General features: G+C 51.3%; 8 protein-coding genes across 8 annotated transcripts; 2 read left to right on the top strand and 6 right to left on the bottom strand.

The window, feature by feature from the left end:
* The first annotated feature begins 787 nt into the window (after positions 1–787).
* BJY04DRAFT_188470 (CCCH zinc finger and SMR domain protein) lies at positions 788–3,136 on the top strand. Its single transcript, XM_073711233.1, has 3 exons — positions 788–1,758; positions 1,808–2,509; positions 2,557–3,136. The coding sequence occupies exons 1-3, from the start codon at positions 827–829 to the stop codon at positions 3,119–3,121; spliced, it is 2,199 nt and encodes a 732-aa protein (XP_073571436.1). The 5' UTR covers positions 788–826; the 3' UTR covers positions 3,122–3,136.
* Positions 3,137–3,345: 209 nt separating this feature from the next.
* Positions 3,346–4,922, bottom strand: BJY04DRAFT_188471 (HpcH/HpaI aldolase/citrate lyase family protein; the record flags this gene model as incomplete). Its single annotated transcript, XM_073711234.1, has 3 exons — positions 4,451–4,922; positions 4,149–4,369; positions 3,346–4,087 (listed from the first exon to the last, which is right to left on the bottom strand). Coding segments are annotated over exons 1-3 (974 nt in total), but the record flags the coding sequence as incomplete, so codon positions are not given.
* Positions 4,923–6,004, top strand: BJY04DRAFT_188473 (DUF846 domain-containing protein). The gene is made up of 3 exons (XM_073711235.1): positions 4,923–5,147; positions 5,206–5,492; positions 5,543–6,004. Exons 1-3 carry the CDS (start codon positions 4,999–5,001, stop codon positions 5,689–5,691), a joined length of 585 nt encoding a protein of 194 aa, XP_073571438.1. The 5' UTR covers positions 4,923–4,998; the 3' UTR covers positions 5,692–6,004.
* Positions 5,984–6,496, bottom strand: BJY04DRAFT_218069 (nuclear transport factor 2 family protein; the record flags this gene model as incomplete). The annotated part of the gene is made up of 1 exon (XM_073716223.1): positions 5,984–6,496. The coding sequence occupies one exon, from the start codon at positions 6,494–6,496 to the stop codon at positions 5,984–5,986; it is 513 nt and encodes a 170-aa protein (XP_073571439.1).
* Positions 6,497–7,216: 720 nt separating this feature from the next.
* On the bottom strand, positions 7,217–9,657 carry BJY04DRAFT_218070 (uncharacterized protein; the record flags this gene model as incomplete). Its single annotated transcript, XM_073716224.1, has 4 exons — positions 7,217–8,150; positions 8,213–8,826; positions 8,882–8,962; positions 9,052–9,657. 4 exons carry the CDS (start codon positions 9,655–9,657, stop codon positions 7,217–7,219), a joined length of 2,235 nt encoding a protein of 744 aa, XP_073571440.1.
* A 1,673-nt stretch (positions 9,658–11,330) lies between these two features.
* BJY04DRAFT_207418 (FAD binding domain-containing protein) lies at positions 11,331–13,133 on the bottom strand (the record flags this gene model as incomplete). The annotated part of the gene is made up of 2 exons (XM_073713854.1): positions 11,331–11,999; positions 12,120–13,133. 2 exons carry the CDS (start codon positions 13,131–13,133, stop codon positions 11,331–11,333), a joined length of 1,683 nt encoding a protein of 560 aa, XP_073571441.1.
* Positions 13,134–13,585: 452 nt separating this feature from the next.
* On the bottom strand, positions 13,586–15,066 carry BJY04DRAFT_218072 (uncharacterized protein; the record flags this gene model as incomplete). Its single annotated transcript, XM_073716225.1, has 2 exons — positions 13,586–14,521; positions 14,581–15,066. 2 exons carry the CDS (start codon positions 15,064–15,066, stop codon positions 13,586–13,588), a joined length of 1,422 nt encoding a protein of 473 aa, XP_073571442.1.
* A 204-nt stretch (positions 15,067–15,270) lies between these two features.
* Positions 15,271–16,925, bottom strand: BJY04DRAFT_55972 (acyl-CoA desaturase). The gene is made up of 2 exons (XM_073720639.1): positions 16,534–16,925; positions 15,271–16,453 (listed from the first exon to the last, which is right to left on the bottom strand). The coding sequence occupies exons 1-2, from the start codon at positions 16,751–16,753 to the stop codon at positions 15,366–15,368; spliced, it is 1,308 nt and encodes a 435-aa protein (XP_073571443.1). The 5' UTR covers positions 16,754–16,925; the 3' UTR covers positions 15,271–15,365.
* Between the last annotated feature and the right edge of the window lie 484 nt (positions 16,926–17,409).

The following is a 17,409-nucleotide window of genomic DNA, read 5'->3' on the forward strand; positions in this document are numbered from 1 at the left end:
ATTGTGTATACTGCCTGCTGTAACTGTGAGCAATTTACCTGGTGGAAGATGACGGAGCATTACGGCAGATCGCCCTGGATCTTGAATCCTCAGGCAGCAAAGGAACGGCAAAAGTGGCCTGAGGTGTCAGACGCAAGTAAATAAAGAGCACACCAAGAGTAGGGAGATGTAGTATTTCCCATTGCAGATTATATCGACTTAACGAGGCTCTGAAAGAACAGGTAGATATACAAAGCGGTCCAGATCCCTCATTATTTAGCGCGGTGCCATTCAGCTCGGGCGATATTTTTATTGTTGGGCGGGTCTCCAAGTCTCAGCCTATCGATTGTCCAGTCCTCTGCTTCATCCCATCCACTCCCTGATCTCCCTCCCTCTCTCTCCAGCTCCTTTGACTTCTCCATTCTGCTTTGTCTGCTTGCTTGCGGTGTCTTTTCTTAGCTGCTTAGTTCTTTGCGCCCTTAGCTTCTGGCATTTTGTCTCGCTGATTTCTCGTTATATGGCCCGATGCGATGTGAGCTTCCGCGGACCGCAAGCTGTCTCTTGTCGCATAGCAATCTGTCTGCTCTGACAACCAACGTCTCTCCGAACATCTGATCAACCCCTCTCATATCCTGTGCATCTGAAGGCGAATCCAAGGACAATGGACTCTCAAATCTGAGTTCATTTTCATTTCCCACATCCTCTCACAGCTCGACTACCTTGCGGACTCTTCTTCCTCCCTTTACCCCACATCTCGCTGGGCTTCCCCGACTCCCTGATATTATCGCGCTACTGTCCCCTCCCACCTCCGACCACATCGATCGTCTTATTCCCATAATCCTCCGACATGGTTGCGGAGGAGCTACTGGAGGACTGCCTCCAAATCCTCCAGGATAAATCTCTCGATGACGAAGATCAGGTTGAGAAGATAGAGGAGTTCCTTCGTGAGAAGACGTCCTTATCAGGGCCATCGCTCGAGAATGCTGTCCTCGATATCCTTTGGCGGCATCGAAATCGCACATTACCGGACTCATCCCCACCACCGCCCCGTCACACTGTCATCCGTCGCTCATCCCCTGCCCCGTGGCAGATGGCTCGGTCCTCCACACCCTTGTCACCTCACTCGAATCTAGGAACAAGCCCCGGAAGTACATCCTGGATGCAAAGCTCCCGAAGCGGATTTCCACGGCCGCCATTATCCTCCACGGTCTCGCCTTTTACTTCGCCTCGTCCGTCTCCGAGACTTGCTCTTGCTCAGCCCATCCCGCACTCTCCAAGCCTCAACGCATATGAATTTTCGGATCAGAGCCACTTATCGGACTTTTACGGTGACCTGGGGAATGATAGCAATGTAGATTGGCTGGTGGCAGACGATGCGATTAGTGTAACCTCGTCGACAGGTGGCCTGAGCGTCCACGGGAGTTTGAGTGCCACAGCTCCCGAGTTCGTGCCGGATATGAGTCCTCACGATATCTTACGCACCGTGCTTGGGGACAAGCGCTCCAATGATGAAATAGAGACTGCTCTTGAAGCAAATGGGTACGATTTAGGTGCTACTATCGCCGCTTTAACACAAGGAACCGATGCAGGCGTTGCATCAAGTATACAAGATGATACCCGCGTTTTGGTGGGCAAGTCCATGGCAATGGATCCTCAGAAGAGGGCTACAACTCCGGTCCACAATCGCAGTCCGGTAGTCTGCAAGTACTGGCTTTCCACTGGTCAATGTCTCCGGGCAGACTGCCGCTTCAGCCACGACTTAACCAGTCATCTTTGCAAGTGAGTTGATCACTAACTTACGGATCTGGAACTGTGACTGACAAATCAGGTATTGGGTTATGGGAAATTGCCTTGCGGGCGACGGGTGTCCGTTCTCTCACGACCCATCTGCGCTTGTTGCCAATCTTAGCATTGACGGCAATGCCTCAGGGACATCAGCCGGCATCGCCTTCCAGGTAGATAATGCACCGGATGCGTTTCCTCCTCTGCAATCCGGACCGGGGTCAGATCAATGGGCAGGTCAGTTGGGAGGCAAGTATCCAGGCTATCCATTTGGTCTCTCTGGAGGCAAAAACTCGCATTTCGGAGGCAAGCGAAATGGCAGTATGACAAACCTGTCACGTCCTCACTCACGACCGGGTAGTCGGCACCAGCATCGTGAACTTAACCCCTCGGCGCCATCGGTCGACGACCCAGATGCTTTCCCGACCCTTGCGGCCGTTAATGCGAAGAATTCAGGGAAGAAGAATCACAGGAAGAACCGTGATAACAACACAATCAGAGACAATGTACCGACATCTCTTGCAGATGTGGTTCGTATGTCCCCTTCTCCAGGCCCAGGAAAAGGCAAGGCCTTGAAGCACCTCAGAGACGGAGTCAAAGGTCGTGAAAACAGCGCGGCTGCACAATCAATACCAGCACCACAGCACATTCCGTGGCTTGAAACTGGCTCACGAACCAATCAACAATATATAAAATACCGAACCGAAGCCATTCGCCATGGGACAGTGCGCAACAAGTTCCTGCAAAGGTTAGTAATCCATATTCAGATTTCCCGCCATCAACTAACGCATCCAGTGCCGCCCAAGCATGGAATAGAAATGACGCCCGCGCCGCCAAAGCCCTCTCCCTTCGCGGTCAAGCCGAAAATGAGGCCATGCGCAAGTGTCACCGTGAAGCCGCCCGCCAACTCTACGAAGAACGTAACAAACACCTCCAAACCGCCGGCTTGGACGACTCCCTCGAGGAACTTTACGTCGACCTCCACGGTCTGCATCCGGAGGAAGCAATCGAATACCTCGAGAAAATCCTCCTCAAGCACGCGCGCGAAGGCCGCGCCGTTATCTACGCAATCACCGGCACAGGGCACCACTCGAAAAACGGGAAAGATAAGATTGGAAAGGCCGTCAAGGCTTGGCTTAATGAGTGGAAGTACCTCTTTCGCGAGTTCAGTGTTCCTGGCGAACGCGGGGGTTATGTTGGTGGGATCTTAGGAATTGATCCCACGAGCTATGATAAGGCTTTGGCGAGGAGTCTTGAGGGGGCCGATGGTGTGGAGGATGAGGGCAAGGAGGATGAGCCTGTGCTTACCATGGGCAAGATTCAGCTCCTTAGGAGGGGGGATATAGACGCGAAACAGTGACAGAAATGAATTATACTCTTTACTCTAGTCGTAGATATGTAGTTGGTTTTACTTCCCATTGAGTGTAGATTTGCTAGGTCTTCAGTGTGATGGTAGACCACATACCCGCCTTACAAATATATAACCGTGGCGTACAGTGATACCCAGGCATATTCGTCTTACTACAAATCACAACTGCTTCTACTGTCATTAACCGCATAAGATTAACAAATATAGTTATCTACCCATTGTCTACGTGATAGAAGTAATTCACTCAGGCTCCTGCCCCGCCCATTTGCCCCTCAACCCTTGCACATCAACCCCACACTCCTCCGCCTTCCTCACAATGGCCTTCGCCTTCTCCGCAACAGGAACATCAATCATCTTCCCATCAAGCGTCCACGCACCCCTTCCCGCCTTCGCCGCCTTATCATCTGCAATTACGACCCTGACAGCCCAGTTAACCTCTGCCTCATCAGGCCCGTAGATCCTCTGCACAGTCTCAACCTGGGACGGATGGATACACTGTTTCCCGTTGAATCCAAGCCCGCGACCATCGCGGCATTCGTCTTCTAGGACAGCGGGTTCCGAGCCATCGGCGGAAGTAGATTTATATGTTGTGCAAACGAGATCGATGGTTGAGGGGAGGGATGCGGCGCGCGCGGCAGTCGCGATTGCAGAGCGGGCGTAGAGAAATTCGCTGAGGGACGGGGTTCGTGTGAGACTGAGGTCGAGCGCGAAGTCTTCTGCAGCGAAAATAAGGCCTTGCAGTAGGGGCGTGGCGGAGGTGATTTGTGGAAGGTTTATGAGGGATTGCGCGGACTCGATGAGAGCGAGGAGAGTGATGGGTGTTCGAGGTTGGTTTTGGTTTAGACCTTGGGCTTGTTGTTGCGCGAGGGTGTGGGTGATTACGTCGTTGACGAAGGTGAGGTCTGAGGCGGAGTTGACTTTTGGAATTACGATTGTTGAGAGGTTGGGGGATTTAAGCTGGAGTTGTTAGCTGAGGATCTGATTCATTGGGTGGTGTATGTGCTTGTAGGGAACGTACGACTTCAGTAAGGTCTGCAAGGGCGAGACCACTGTCTACGGAATTGATGCGCACGGCGCGTTCGCGGATGCTGGACGGTGCGGGCTGGTCGAGAGCTCTCCGCACAAGGGAGCGAGCTTCGGCTTTCTTGTGGGGGGTGACGCTGTCTTCGAGATCGTAGGCTACGCAGTCAGCTGTTAGGGTGCGCGACTTGTCAATGAAGCGCTGCGAAGAGCCGGGGACTGCGCCTGTTAGCTGTGATCATTGTCTACCGTGCGGTCACGGCTGTGGAGCGGGAAATGCGGGGAGAGCTATTGACGTACTGTAGAGAAGAGCGCGGCGGAGGGTGTTTCGAACTGCCATCGTGATTTTAATTTATACCACGACTGCTTAACCCTGTGAGAGAGTAGATTGGAGCCGAATAAGGGAAGATGCGAAGGGGGTGCAAGATTGGAGGCAGAGGAGGAATATATCCTCGGCGACGAAGATGCGGCGGAGATCAGGAGCATAAAGCCTACTCCGGGCCGGTTCCTGCATGTGAGGCAGTTGGGTTATTCAGCCACGCACCGAGTCCCATAACGTAAGGCCTTCATGATGGGACGTGCTAGCCATGTTACTGACATCCATAGCCCTCTCAATGCCATGGGGCAAAAATTGTGGCCGTTTGTTTGTGGCGTCGCAAGCTGGAGCCCGAACAAGCTCGATGCCGTAGTTATTGCTACCGTATTCTGCCGATGTTGACCGCCATCCAAGTGACACGCAACGGCCTCATCCTCATCAACATTGCCCTTTCGCTGACGATAAGGTTATGGTCTATTGAACTACGCTCACCTGATATCTCTAACGAAACGCGCTCTACAGAACGTTTAATATGGAGCAGCAACCACTCCAGCCGCAGCCCCAACAAGGGGACCTCAACTGGCGACTGAGCGCACACCCGATCACTCTCCTCGTCTTTCTCGGGTTCCGTCTTGGAGCTCTCTTGATGTACCTTTTCGGCGTGCTATTTATCAAAAACTTGTATGTTCAATTAGTAAACCGGTCCGGGTCCCAGGATTAAGCTAACCAGCACCTACAGCATCCTAATCTTCATCCTCACCCTCCTCCTCCTTTCCGCAGACTTCTACTACCTCAAGAACATTGCCGGACGGCGTCTCGTTGGTCTACGCTGGTGGAATGAAGTCAACACATCTACCGGCGACTCGCACTGGGTCTTCGAATCCGCGGACCCCAATACACGCACTGTTACAGCAACGGATAAGCGGTTCTTCTGGCTGAGTCTCTATGTTGCTCCGGCGCTGTGGATCGCCTTGGGAATTCTCGCTGTTGTCAGGTTGAACAGTGTGATATGGTTAAGTCTGATTGGTAGAAGCCTTTCCCATGCTGTTTATGATATGTTGCTGATACAGTCTTAGCAATTGCCCTCGTCTTGACCATCACGAACACGACTGCCTTTTCCCGGTGTGACCGCTTCAGTCAGGCATCGACATTTGCGAATAATGCATTCGGTGGTGCGATCGTCAGCAATCTGGCTGGAGGATTGGTCGGGAGGTTGTTCCGTTAAGTGGTTACCCGGTTTCGGGGAGCTGAATTGGAGTATATTTGCTTTGGAGTTGTTGACTGCGAAATGCCGTTCCACTGCCGATTGCTCTGGCTCTTTATGTTAGATATTTACAATCAGACCGCTGTACTCTATATCAACTCATGCTTACGGCTCATGAATTATTCAGCCTCCAATAACCCCCGCATATACAGTTCATATTCACAGCCAGATATTCTATACGAACCATTTGCCAGAAAACACTGAGCTGATCCTCATATTCCTAAAGACAACACCGCAAAGAAGATAAACCGCTCTACTGCCCCAGCTTCTTCGCCATATTCCCTCCCGCCCTCCCCAACAACTTCAGAGCCTTCTCAAGAGTCGCATAACTATCCATAAACTCTACAAACCTCCTAATCCTCCCCGTCCCCTCCTCAAATTCCAAGATAAGCACATACTCCCCCTCATACTCCCATCCATTGCCCAGCTGCCCTCCCTCCTCGGCACTCAGCCCCTCATCACCCTCAAGAACCTCATCCTTCCAAATAACCTTGCTACTACACCAAACGACAACCTTATTCTCCTTCTCAGACTCGATAATCTCCTTGGCGGTGAAGGGGAACGACTTCATGACCTTGCCGAACCCGGCCACGAAGTCGATTGTGGATTTTTTGTCTAGGAGGGGTGGCAGCGCAGAGCCGACGGTGTAGGGGCGGAATTCGTGCACGAAGTCTTCGGTCATGAGCGGTGGGAGGACGGAGGCATCGAGGGTCTCGAAGAAGGAGAGGAGGGCTTTTGTTGTTGTGATGCGTGCGGAGTCAGTCATGGTGGCGGGCTGCTTTAGGAGGTACGTAGAGAAATAGATGGATGGTGGGGGGTGGTGGGGTGGAGAGAAACCGAGAAAGTGGGTTATCGGTTCTGGAGTCAATTGATATGAGTTGAGGAATTGGTATAGTTCGAGGAAGGGCTTATGGTGGGCAGAGGCTCTATTTATGCTATAGGGATAAGGTGCGGTTCATTAGTGGCAAGAAACGGGTGAGGAGCTGAAGGTATAAGCCAGTCGGGCCTCCTACAGAGGTCATGAAAGAGCCAATGAGACTTGGACGAGCCAGGTCGTTGTTGGTTGATTGTTTCGCGATATGAATGAGCTGAGCCCTAGTTTAAGGCGTCCTGACAATAGATAGCATAGCGTGCCCGAGGCCACCGACTACACCGCTAGCATGGCGATACTGACTAGAAGCGCTGCCCCGCACTAGAGGTGAGCTGATACAGGCTCACAAAAATGTCTGGTCTTCTGTCCTCTATAGTTATAGTATGCTTGATAGAAGACCGAATGGTCCTGCATTCACGCCTTTTGCTCCCGGGCCAAAGCGATCGATATCAGTCTGTCATAGGCTAATTGGATAATTGATGGAGTAAACGGCACAATTAGTTATTAAATAGCCTCCGGGGTATAGACAGAACAGACTAGAAGGTATATAATACCTACCAACCACATGCAAGGCAAACAACATGACTCTGAACCGAAATAGCTGCCAAAAGACGGCTAACAACCAAACAAAGGGCCCAAAAGATCCTCTACATCCTGTGCAAAGCTCTGCATGGAGTTCTGAGACCCCTCCATGGCAGAATTGAATCTCTCAAGAGACCCAGGACCATTGTCGACTTTGTCGGTGGCTGATACTGACAACAAGCCAGCAGACGGCACAAGTGAGGAATGCCGCGATGACATAGTGGGAAAGTTCATTGCGGCTAGTGATTCACCACCGGATTCTGAGGAACTCGGGCCTGGAGAACTCCCAAAGCTTGGGACACTTTGGGACGGTGAGGGTGGAGGATACTCCTCGCCATGCGTGGCCAGGTCAGCTAGTGATTGCCTCGTAGACAAACCCGAGCAGGTATAGACCTTTCTGTTTTCTTCAAGATGCTCTAGGAAACAACGAAAGTCGTTGTGTTTCAAGGTCAAGCGAGCTCCTGTTGACCAGGAGTAGTCCATAAAGCATGATAGCCGAAAAGATATTTCGGCTAGGCGATCGTTCCTGAGGGAAGGAGATAATGGTGTCCCTGTCGTACGGGGGCTTGATGGGTTCGGGTGAGAGGCATCATAGCATGCAGCAAGTATGTTGATAAAGGCCGGGACCAACTCGGATGGGATGTGCATACCGTAGCGCTCTCCATAGTCCTTTTCGAGTTGAGCGTGAAACATGAGCGGATGGCCTACCTCGGTAATGGCCTGTCCAAACATGACGCTATCAAGCCAGAGGACGTTTAATGAGAGTGCCAATGAAACGAAACACCGCATAATGATAGGCTGTAGGTCCAGTGTCTGGTTGACAACGAACCACTCAACCTCATCATTTATTTTCGAAACGATCTCGGCGAGTCCTTCAAGATATCCGGAGTGCATGTCTCGAGATAGGCAAAGGCAGCTAGAATGACATAGCCGACGGATACGATTCCACAAGGCTAGACGAGCTCCCCTATACATATGCATCAGCCGACCAAATGTCTGCGCGGGCTTACGGGGCCGCGCTTGACTTACAAATAGAACAAGATCGTCAAGTGTATGCTGAAAGAGACCAGAATGCTATTCCTGGCCTCTTGATCCTCCAACAACCCTCTACACTGATGCTCACCCACAGACAGCTGTCGATATATATACCTGGAAAGGGCCTTCTCTCTCTCGATGCAGGTGTCGAGGCTCACTAGGTCGGACAAAGGTTTGACCCATACCACCATTCTCGTTAGAATGGCTGCAAACTGACACTGATAGAGCAATACTCGGTAGAGAATGTGCCTAATAGCAGCGGTAGCGTACTCGGAGTCTTTATCCCACACGTCGTCCATAGTCAGAAAACCCTCCCTTGCTACATCAAACTGCTGGGGGGTGACCAGGAACTGCCGTCGAACCCCGATCCCTAGTATCCGGTCACGTAGCACGCAACACCACCACAATCGCTTGAGGTCTGAGGGCAAATATGTATTCTGAGACGAGGAAATGGGAACCAGGGTAGTTGCTGTGTGTGCATTTTGAACTGCAATGGAGAGCCATGAGGTGTTGCAAAGTGGATCAGTAGTAGTCGTATGGTAGGCAAACAGAAGCGTCGCTTGGGCAATATGGAACGGATCTTTCTCTACTCCAAAGTCATAGAGATACTGCGAAAGGGTTAGCAGGCTGACACGAGAATCACTGAAGCTGACAAGACCGCACCTTTGATTTTTGATATAGAACGGATCTCATGTGGTAGACTGATGTATAACCGGCTTCTTCAGCGCATCTCAGTGGAACGTGCTATGGAAAGAGGTTAGTACCCAAAGCGAGCACATCTAAATGCAAACCCTAATCCATTAGGGCCAGCAGCGGAATGGGATAGGCTTTACAGAGGAAGCGGCGAAGAGCATCGCACGAAAAACCAGTAACGAAAAAGGTTTATGACATCGGGAACTCTCAAGAAATTCGCTCTCTTTGACGACAGGAAAGCAAGGATGAATATACAGGAAGTATGACCGAAGAAGGGCATGGATTGTCGAGCGCTCAGGGAGAACCAGCGCTTTGCGGTGCTCAAGGTATGCTACCTCATGAACAGGAAGACGGCCAAGTTCTGCCGACAGATGTGAAGGATACACACCATGTCTTGCTAGATCTGCCTGTATCACTGTCAATGAGGGTGTTGCTGTTGGCACCGGAGGAGGCACTGGCGCACAGAAGGATGGGATGGAAAGGGTCGGTGGGAGAGCAGTCTGTAGTCGTACTGGCTGCTGAGAATGGCCTGCATTCTTCAATTTCTTTGAACGCCTCAAGTTGATGATCGTACAGCGGTCGTTATCCAGCCTGCAGTTCGTACAGGGGGAGCCCGACACCGTCACATCGCAACGGATCTTGCGGCGACGGCAGCTTGTACAAGCAACGGCAGCACGTCGAAAACGAACAGGCAGCTCGGCTGCGTGGGTGACGGGAACGCTGCCATGGTTAGGGGCTACGCTCATTGTGTTTGTCGATAGACATGAAGGGCAGGCTCAGGGTCATAGGGAGGCCGGGTCAACTGAATGAATGAAAGAGAAGAAAGAAATGGTGAGTGATCTCCCTTTCCTGGGTCGCTGCAGGAGCGTGAATAAGCATCTCTTTGCTCCGGATAATGACGGAGGCTCTACTCGAGAGTTGGAACCCCTCCAGACTGACAGACTCTGCCTGGAAGTGGAAGAGCTGACAGAAGTACCGCTGTCGACTATTGGGTGGCTGCTCTCTCCAACTCGTACCTTTTTCTTTGTCTCCGCGACTCTTGCAAACGCCCCCCTCAACCATTATCTTGCTCTCAGCCTTGCACTGATTGGCCATGAGGGGAGATCATCAGTCTTTCAGAGAGTGCGTCAGGTTCTGGAATTTTCTCTCGTCGACAAGAGATTGCTGTCAGAGATCCTGCAACTTGGAAGGAATTGCTTCGCACTTCCTGTGTGCCACCCACCTGCGAATGACGAGAAATCCTTTCACAGACCAACTCATACATACCTCCCTGAAACAAAGCCTCAACTGAACGACCTGCACCTTGGAAAAATTCTTTCACCATTCAGAGTACTAAAACTGACTATCGTGCACAGGGCACTGACCCAGGGCCCTAGAGGCTGGACGGAACGCCACGGCTTTGTACCGATATTGGCCTAGAGGGTTAACTACAAAAAGCATGGACACTTAAATCCGTAAGAACCTTGCCTGAGATTCCTTATCCAAGATGTGTCAAACTCAAACTATTGCAAGGGAGAAGGATCTACGAATAGAGGGACCTACGGGTCGACACGTCGCAACCAAGAGCATTGTCCGGTATCAAAGAACAACAGGACGAGACATAATGCGATTTTATAGTCACGAACCGGATCGCAAAAGAGTTGGACACGAATCATGACATTGCGGGCGGGGATTGGGCATCAAGAAGCCAAACTCCAGCCTTTCGTGATTAGCTTTCGATCTACGCCTGCTATTGTGCGGCACAGGAAGGAGCATTCCTGTGGCGTCTCACCAACACTTGGCGACGCGCTACAATGCCTCAATGGCTATTGAAGTGACCCATATCGTGATAGATCATGGTGCTGTGAGTGCGTGATTGAAGATTGATCTCGCTGTCGACTTTCGAGTGCTCCCTGATGATGGTGCCCATGTGTTTGGCGGGTACGACGGATTTGGTCAAGGTACTCCGTAGCAAGTCCTTGCGTCAACCAAGTCCCGACAGCTTGGGTCGCCCCCCTCAGAAGTGAGCAGCTGGTACCAACCAAGAGAGAAATGACTGGTCAATCACTGTATCTGAGACCTTCGTACTTTCGGCTGCTTTCCTATTTGTTTCGGCAAGTTGCCATGCTGCATTTGAGGACCAAGTTGGGAGAGGACGTGATTCAATCCTGGAACGGCGAAACTATTGGAAGATATAGTGCTACTAGTTGGGGTACGGTCTCGACGCTCAGTGCATAGAGATCCCCATGAGCTGGTCTTCAAGCAGCGGTGGGATTGTCTCTACCAAACCCTGAGACTTCACTGCCTGTCTTTCTCTGCTAAAAGGGACGAAAAGGACTTCGCACTGTAGAATGCTCGTGATCAAATAGCCATACTCAAAGCGCGCTTCGATGTTCGCATATTTGTCTTCCATTCGATATGTTTCACCTATTACGGCTGCTCATATTCTCAGCTTGAGAAGCGGCTCGATTCCAAGTAGTCCCATGATAAAGACGTCTGGGCTTTGTCCAAGAGCTGCTGCACCCTCATCGAGACCCCAAAACTTCCAAAGGACGATACCATCCGGCCGAGCTAGTATGGCGCCTTCTTTTTCCATCCGACACGTCTTCGTCCACTCATCAACAGTACTCAAAGGGCCTTGCAGGATCTGTACTTCTAACGCGGGTGTATTGAATCTTAACCATTTGTCATCCAAAGCAAGAAGCGAAAATCTCTCGTTCATAACTAGATCGCGGGTAGATTTGGACTTTCCTCGGCCGTCAAGCCAGAGATGCGGAACATGATGTCCCGGATTTGCTGATGGATGATACTCGAACATATCGAATTGCCCATCTGCGTTCAACTGTCCATCATGCTCTTTTAGATCCTCCTCCTGACGAGTGCTTACTGATGGATAGAACCAGCCTACTTCCAGGCCTGGCGCATGGAATTCAGTATCGAGAGCCTTCTGGGCTTCAACAACTGCATCACGCAGCCTGTCTGCGTTCTTATCACTAGAATCAAAAAATGATACCAAGGAGGCATTATTCGCCTCGGGCGAAGCATCTGGTCGGATACCAAGAGCTTTGTCCATGGCAAGCGAGTGCAAACGCATATTAGTGAGACCGTTCTGCGCATTGCGGATAGCGATCGGCCGACGCTCGATCTCGTATGAGTCTAGCAATTGTTGGTAATTGTGTTTCTCACTTCCGGCTTTCCCGGAGTTGAGAGCCATTGCTAGTTTCCAAACCAGATTTTGAACATCTTGGATGCCTGTATTCAGACCGAGCGCACCCCATGGAGGCATCCGGTGAGCAGCATCCCCAATGAGAAAGACGCGCCCATTCTTGCTTCGGAACCGCTCAGCAACCACAGCGTTCACCCTCCAGTGATTAATGGTTTTTATATAAATTGGCAATCCAGAAATTTGCAGCGTCTCGCGGATTCTCCTCTCCATCCCCGGTTTGTCGAAGGTCGTTGGGTCATCGGGAAGGAGGGCACAGAAGAATAACCACTCCTCCGTCTCGCTGATCCCTGGATAGGGTCCGAGATGATAGAGAACCCCCGTCTTGATACTACCCCCCTTTAACGGGTCTATAAACCAGGTGACGAGTGTCTTCTTTGCCGGATGAATCTCGCTAATCGGTGCCTGGATGTATGCAGAGACCATATTCAAGATGTCTTTTTCACCTTCCATCTCGATACCTAGCGAATCTGCGACGAGCCTCCCACCGTCTGCAGCAAGGACATACTCAGCGTTGACTGTCTGTGTTGAACCGTCGGAGAACTGAACCTGTACGCTGACGGAACTGTCCTTCTCCTCGACTCCAACAACCAGTGCCCCGTTGTATACGCCCTCAGGATTGAGTTTCTTCGCCCTCGCATGCAATATCGGCTCGAGTCGCACCTGCGCTAGCATCGTATATCGCTCCGGACTCATACGTGCATACTCCTCCGCATACCGGCCTCCACCCCATGCGTCGCGCGTGTATATCTCTTTTCCTCCCGGGCCGAGACTGGTATACCACGACGTCTGAGACACAAGTTCGGGTGGAGATGCTGCCTTCAAGATATCTTTTGAAAGACCTAAGAAGCGCATGTACTCCATGGTACGAATGTTAAGTCCAATAGATTTGGGGATATTCGTTGTGGAAGGTTTTCGCTCAAAGAGGGCGTGCGGAATGTTGGCCTGTGAGAGGGCGACCGAGGCGGTTAACCCAACAGGGCCGCCGCCAATGATTATCACCTTGTGATTATGCTCCATGATAAGAGTGAGTGAGTATCTGTTTATATTCTACTGTTCAGACGGGATCTAATTCGCGCAGATGGTTGCTTCAAGATCGCTGAAGGTTAAAGAGCCGTGACGTCCGTGAAGGATGATATACCCTCTGAGCATAAAAGCAAATAGACCACTCGAAGAACGGTATAAATAATGTCGCACAGCCTATCGTACGATCTACCTCTTTTTTGCTTTTTGCTTACCGACCGATAGGCTATGCGGCTATGCATGCTGCACGCGTGTCCGGTTGCAAGGATCAACCCGGGTCAAACCAGGCGATTGGTGTCCTCTACATATACTAAGTATCGGGATCTGAAGTCAAAGCCCGGCTCTGGAAAGTCATTCTGCGTTCAAGAACTATATCATAGTGTGCTGTCTAGTGACCCTGATCTGTTTCCCATCTATGATAGCAGTGATCGCTACACAAGATTAAGAAGTCAGGTCTTGATCTCTTCAGCACTCAAGATCGTCCAACGCAGAAGATATCCTTCCAGGACATCCACCGGCTCAGGTTCGTGCCCTCCTGGAGCCGCATCCTCGACCGCGTTCCGGGCGGGATTAATCTGAGAGTCTTCATCTAACTTGTCCACAGCCCCTTCTTTGGTATGCTCTGTTGAATCGATCAGATCCGTTCGGCTTGCCGCCGAGTCCGAGGGCGTTTTGTCAATAGTTGCTTGAGGCAAAACAGCGAATAGCTCGTTACCGCTGCCATCCTTGCCCTGTTGCTGCGTGCAATCTGGTAAGAGATAAGCACGCGGAGGGCCAGGAGGGGGAGGGTCCTTCTGAAATCTCGCATGGAGGCGGTTGGTTTCGGCAGAGTCAGCAGGCTGCACCTCTTCACCTTTGCTGCGAGGTGGGTCTGCGTAAGTTGGCAATCCGGCTTCAGGAGGGAATGTACCCTGTAGAGGCAGTGCTTTGCCCCGAGGGGGACGATACGAAAACGACTTGAATCTTTTGGAGCTGCCCTTGGATCTTTTCATTGTGTCGTCAGGCTTACTCGAATTAGCATCCTCGGAAGATGGTCTACCGTATCCGTATTTGTCAAATGCGAAAAACGAATCGCTGAAGCTTTGCCCAAGCTCTGTCACGGTGTATTGTTCAAGAAGGAACATTGTCTCAGAGAGATGAATCTTTTCGACACCCTTGCGGACCCGATCGTGGCGGGCTGAGTTTAGATGGAGTTTGACAGAGCTGATCTCCTGGAGCAGGGTTCGCATTAGCGAAGTGTATTGATGGAGCTCGGATTCTTGCACGCGGCCAGGCTCAGGCGTCTTAGCCAGGATCAAGGCATCGAGTCGTTGCTCGCTGGCTGCCTTTTCGGCAAGAAGGGCTTTGACCAAGTCACGCTGTTCATCTAGAGCCTTGTGTTCCATCTTGCTGCTTCTTGTCAGAAGGGCTTTGCATGAGAAGGTCGTTGCTCATGCCTTCGAACCTGCCCCGCATAAATGATCACATTCAGCATAAGCAGCATAGTCGACTTTAGCCTTTCAAGGTTACTCCCCAGCACAGTAAGGTAAGAATCCCGTTTTACATCTGTGAACTTTTGAGTGACTCTCGCAAACATCCCAGCCTTGACGCCACTCCCAACACTACTGTCAGTCCCATTGCCACTCGCAGACGAAGGCGTAATTGCTATTTCGATTTCCGTGAAAACACCGCGGCATTCATCCATCACCTCCTGCGCTGTACTAAACGCTTCCGGGGAGTACAGTCGGGCCTCCGTATCTTCTTTCAGGCTGTCGCCGAGCTGCCGCATAACATTGCATGTCAGCGCAACATCGCGCGAGAGACCCTGAATGGATTTATCGGCATTCTTGAGCTTGTGGTGGTGCGTGTACAGCTTCACGGAGAGTCGAGAACCAAGCTCCGCAATCTGAAGCGCAGCTGCAACAATGCCGAGGATCTCGATGCCGGACATCTGTGGTGATTCTCGAGGGAAGTTGAGGAGGATGTTGGCATTTGGCAGTTTGACAGATTGCGGGGTACAGAGATAATGAAGTCTTGGGCAAGGCACCACACAGCCTCATCTCGTCTTCGTGTTTTAATCTCAGCCTCGTCTTGATGTCGATGATTTGGCAGGGATGTAAGAGGAGATGTGCCTTCAGTATGGGGCTGTCCTCTTTTACAATTAATTGCCAATGGCTGCAGGAAGCTAAACTACCATCTCACCACTATAACTGCCAAAGGAACTGCATTGCATCATCATCTCATCAAAAGCTACTCTATCTGCTCGGAAACTCGATGCACCCTGGTCACCTGCTGGCTATACTTGCCCAGCAACTCCTCCTGTTTCCCCTTCCAGATTTCCACCTCACAACCGCCCCTCAACACACCCACTCTCATTGTCGAAAGCAAGTTATGCGCTGCATTTGAGTGCTGATAAACACCACCATTGAAGATCGTGGTTGCGTCCTTCCCAATCGCCGAGGATATGAACGCCTTTCCACCAGGATGCTCCTTGATAAACCCACTAACATCATGTACAACACCCCCAATAAGCACCAGCGCTCTCTCCTTTGCCTCATCCACAAACTCTTCCCACGCCATCACCGGCAGCTCCTCCAAGGGCACGCCCCAATCCAGCTTCTGCCTGATCGTATCCACCTTCTTCTGCATCTGCTGCAGCCGTCCTTTTTCAATCTCATTTGCCCGGAACTGCTTCAGGTCATACGCAAGCCCAACCTGCTTCCACACCCAGATCATCCACTTAGTCGGATCATACTGCCACCACTCAATAGCGTTGCGATAATCAGAAGGAAACTCATGATGGAAGTTATGATATCCTTCTCCAAGCGTCACCAACGCGGTAATAACATGATCCCTCGGCGAATTGCGATCATCAAACGGCTGCTCTCCGATCCAATGCGCCAGCGAATTAACACAGTTCGTCGCCTGCTGAATGAAAAATACCCTCAGGATCCCCGCATAGATAAACCCGCCCTTCCAATCACCCCATCCAAGCCCACAGACCACCGTCGGAACGATCAAAGCCATGACAAGTGCGGACTTGATATAGTTCTGGTGCTGCCACACAACGACCGGGTCGGCATCGAGATCAGAGGCGTCGGACCGCCCGACCTTCTTGTAGTTCTGCTTCATGATGATCCACCCAATGTGTGAGTAGATGAGGCCCTTGCGGACGGAGTAGGGATCTTTCTCGGTGTCTGTGTAGCGGTGGTGGGCGCGGTGGCCGCGAGACCACCATCTGATGGAACCTTGGCCTGCGGCGGCGCCGACAGCTCCAAGGTAGATCTTCAAGGGGAGGGTTGCGCTGTAGCATCGGTGGGACCAGAGACGGTGGTAGCCTGTTGTCAATATTGTCAGTATGGTTTCCTTGCTGTTGAAACAGATAGCATGAAGGTGAAAAGGGAGAGTGAAGACATACCAGCCGTGACGCCCAACCCAGCATTGAAGTAGTACACGACCGCGAAGATTGCTGTGTACAGGTGCAGCGGTGTCCAGAAGGCCCAGATACATCCGAGGAGGGGAATAAGGAGGACGAAAGTGACATTCAGCCAGTTCACATGTTGATGCCAGTTCGAGAGGGTGATGGGTTGCTCGGTAATGTGTAGCTTTGGCTGGCGCTCAGCCGTTGCTTTCGCCATAGCGACGCTGGCTATCTCAGTACCGATTGACTGCGGACCTAGTGTCGTCGTGTTTCCTGCCGGAAAGCAACTTTGGAAATCAGAAGATTTAGATCGAGCCCTTGTATAATCCGTTGGGGTTCGATATCGTATGATCGTAAGGATCAAGGAGCAAGAAAGCGAAAAGGGATACAAAACAGAGCAATCGACTTGACTGCAATCGAGCAATCAATTCCTCACTTTATATTCACATCAACGATTACAATCTACGGGGTGAAAACATCATTCCACCGATTGGCTATTTTGTTGGGACGGTTGTTGAGGTGCTGGGACCTGAGCCACGGAATTACTAAGATGGGGCACGCCCTACCCCTGGTTCAACGACCAACAATCTATATCTACCCTCACAGGTCCGATCATAAGATCCATCAGACTCTCTGGCGGGGATTTGTTCACTTTCATGTGAATTCCAGGTCGAAGTTCTGGTTGAACCGAGGTGAACATGACTCGACTTTTGAATCTCGCCTCTCCGTCTGCCCAACAGCCGATGACGATCGGGCTCTCCATCTCCTTTGCAAAAGGGTGTAGTTGATACCTGCCATTTGTCTGATTCAGAGGCCCAAGAGAATCTGTTCTTTTCGACCGTTGACCTTTTGTCTCCTCTTTCTCGCAGATTG

Source organism: Aspergillus karnatakaensis (assembly GCF_047715665.1).
Source record: "Aspergillus karnatakaensis strain CBS 102800 unplaced genomic scaffold BJY04scaffold_23, whole genome shotgun sequence".
NCBI lineage: Eukaryota > Fungi > Ascomycota > Eurotiomycetes > Eurotiales > Aspergillaceae > Aspergillus > Aspergillus karnatakaensis.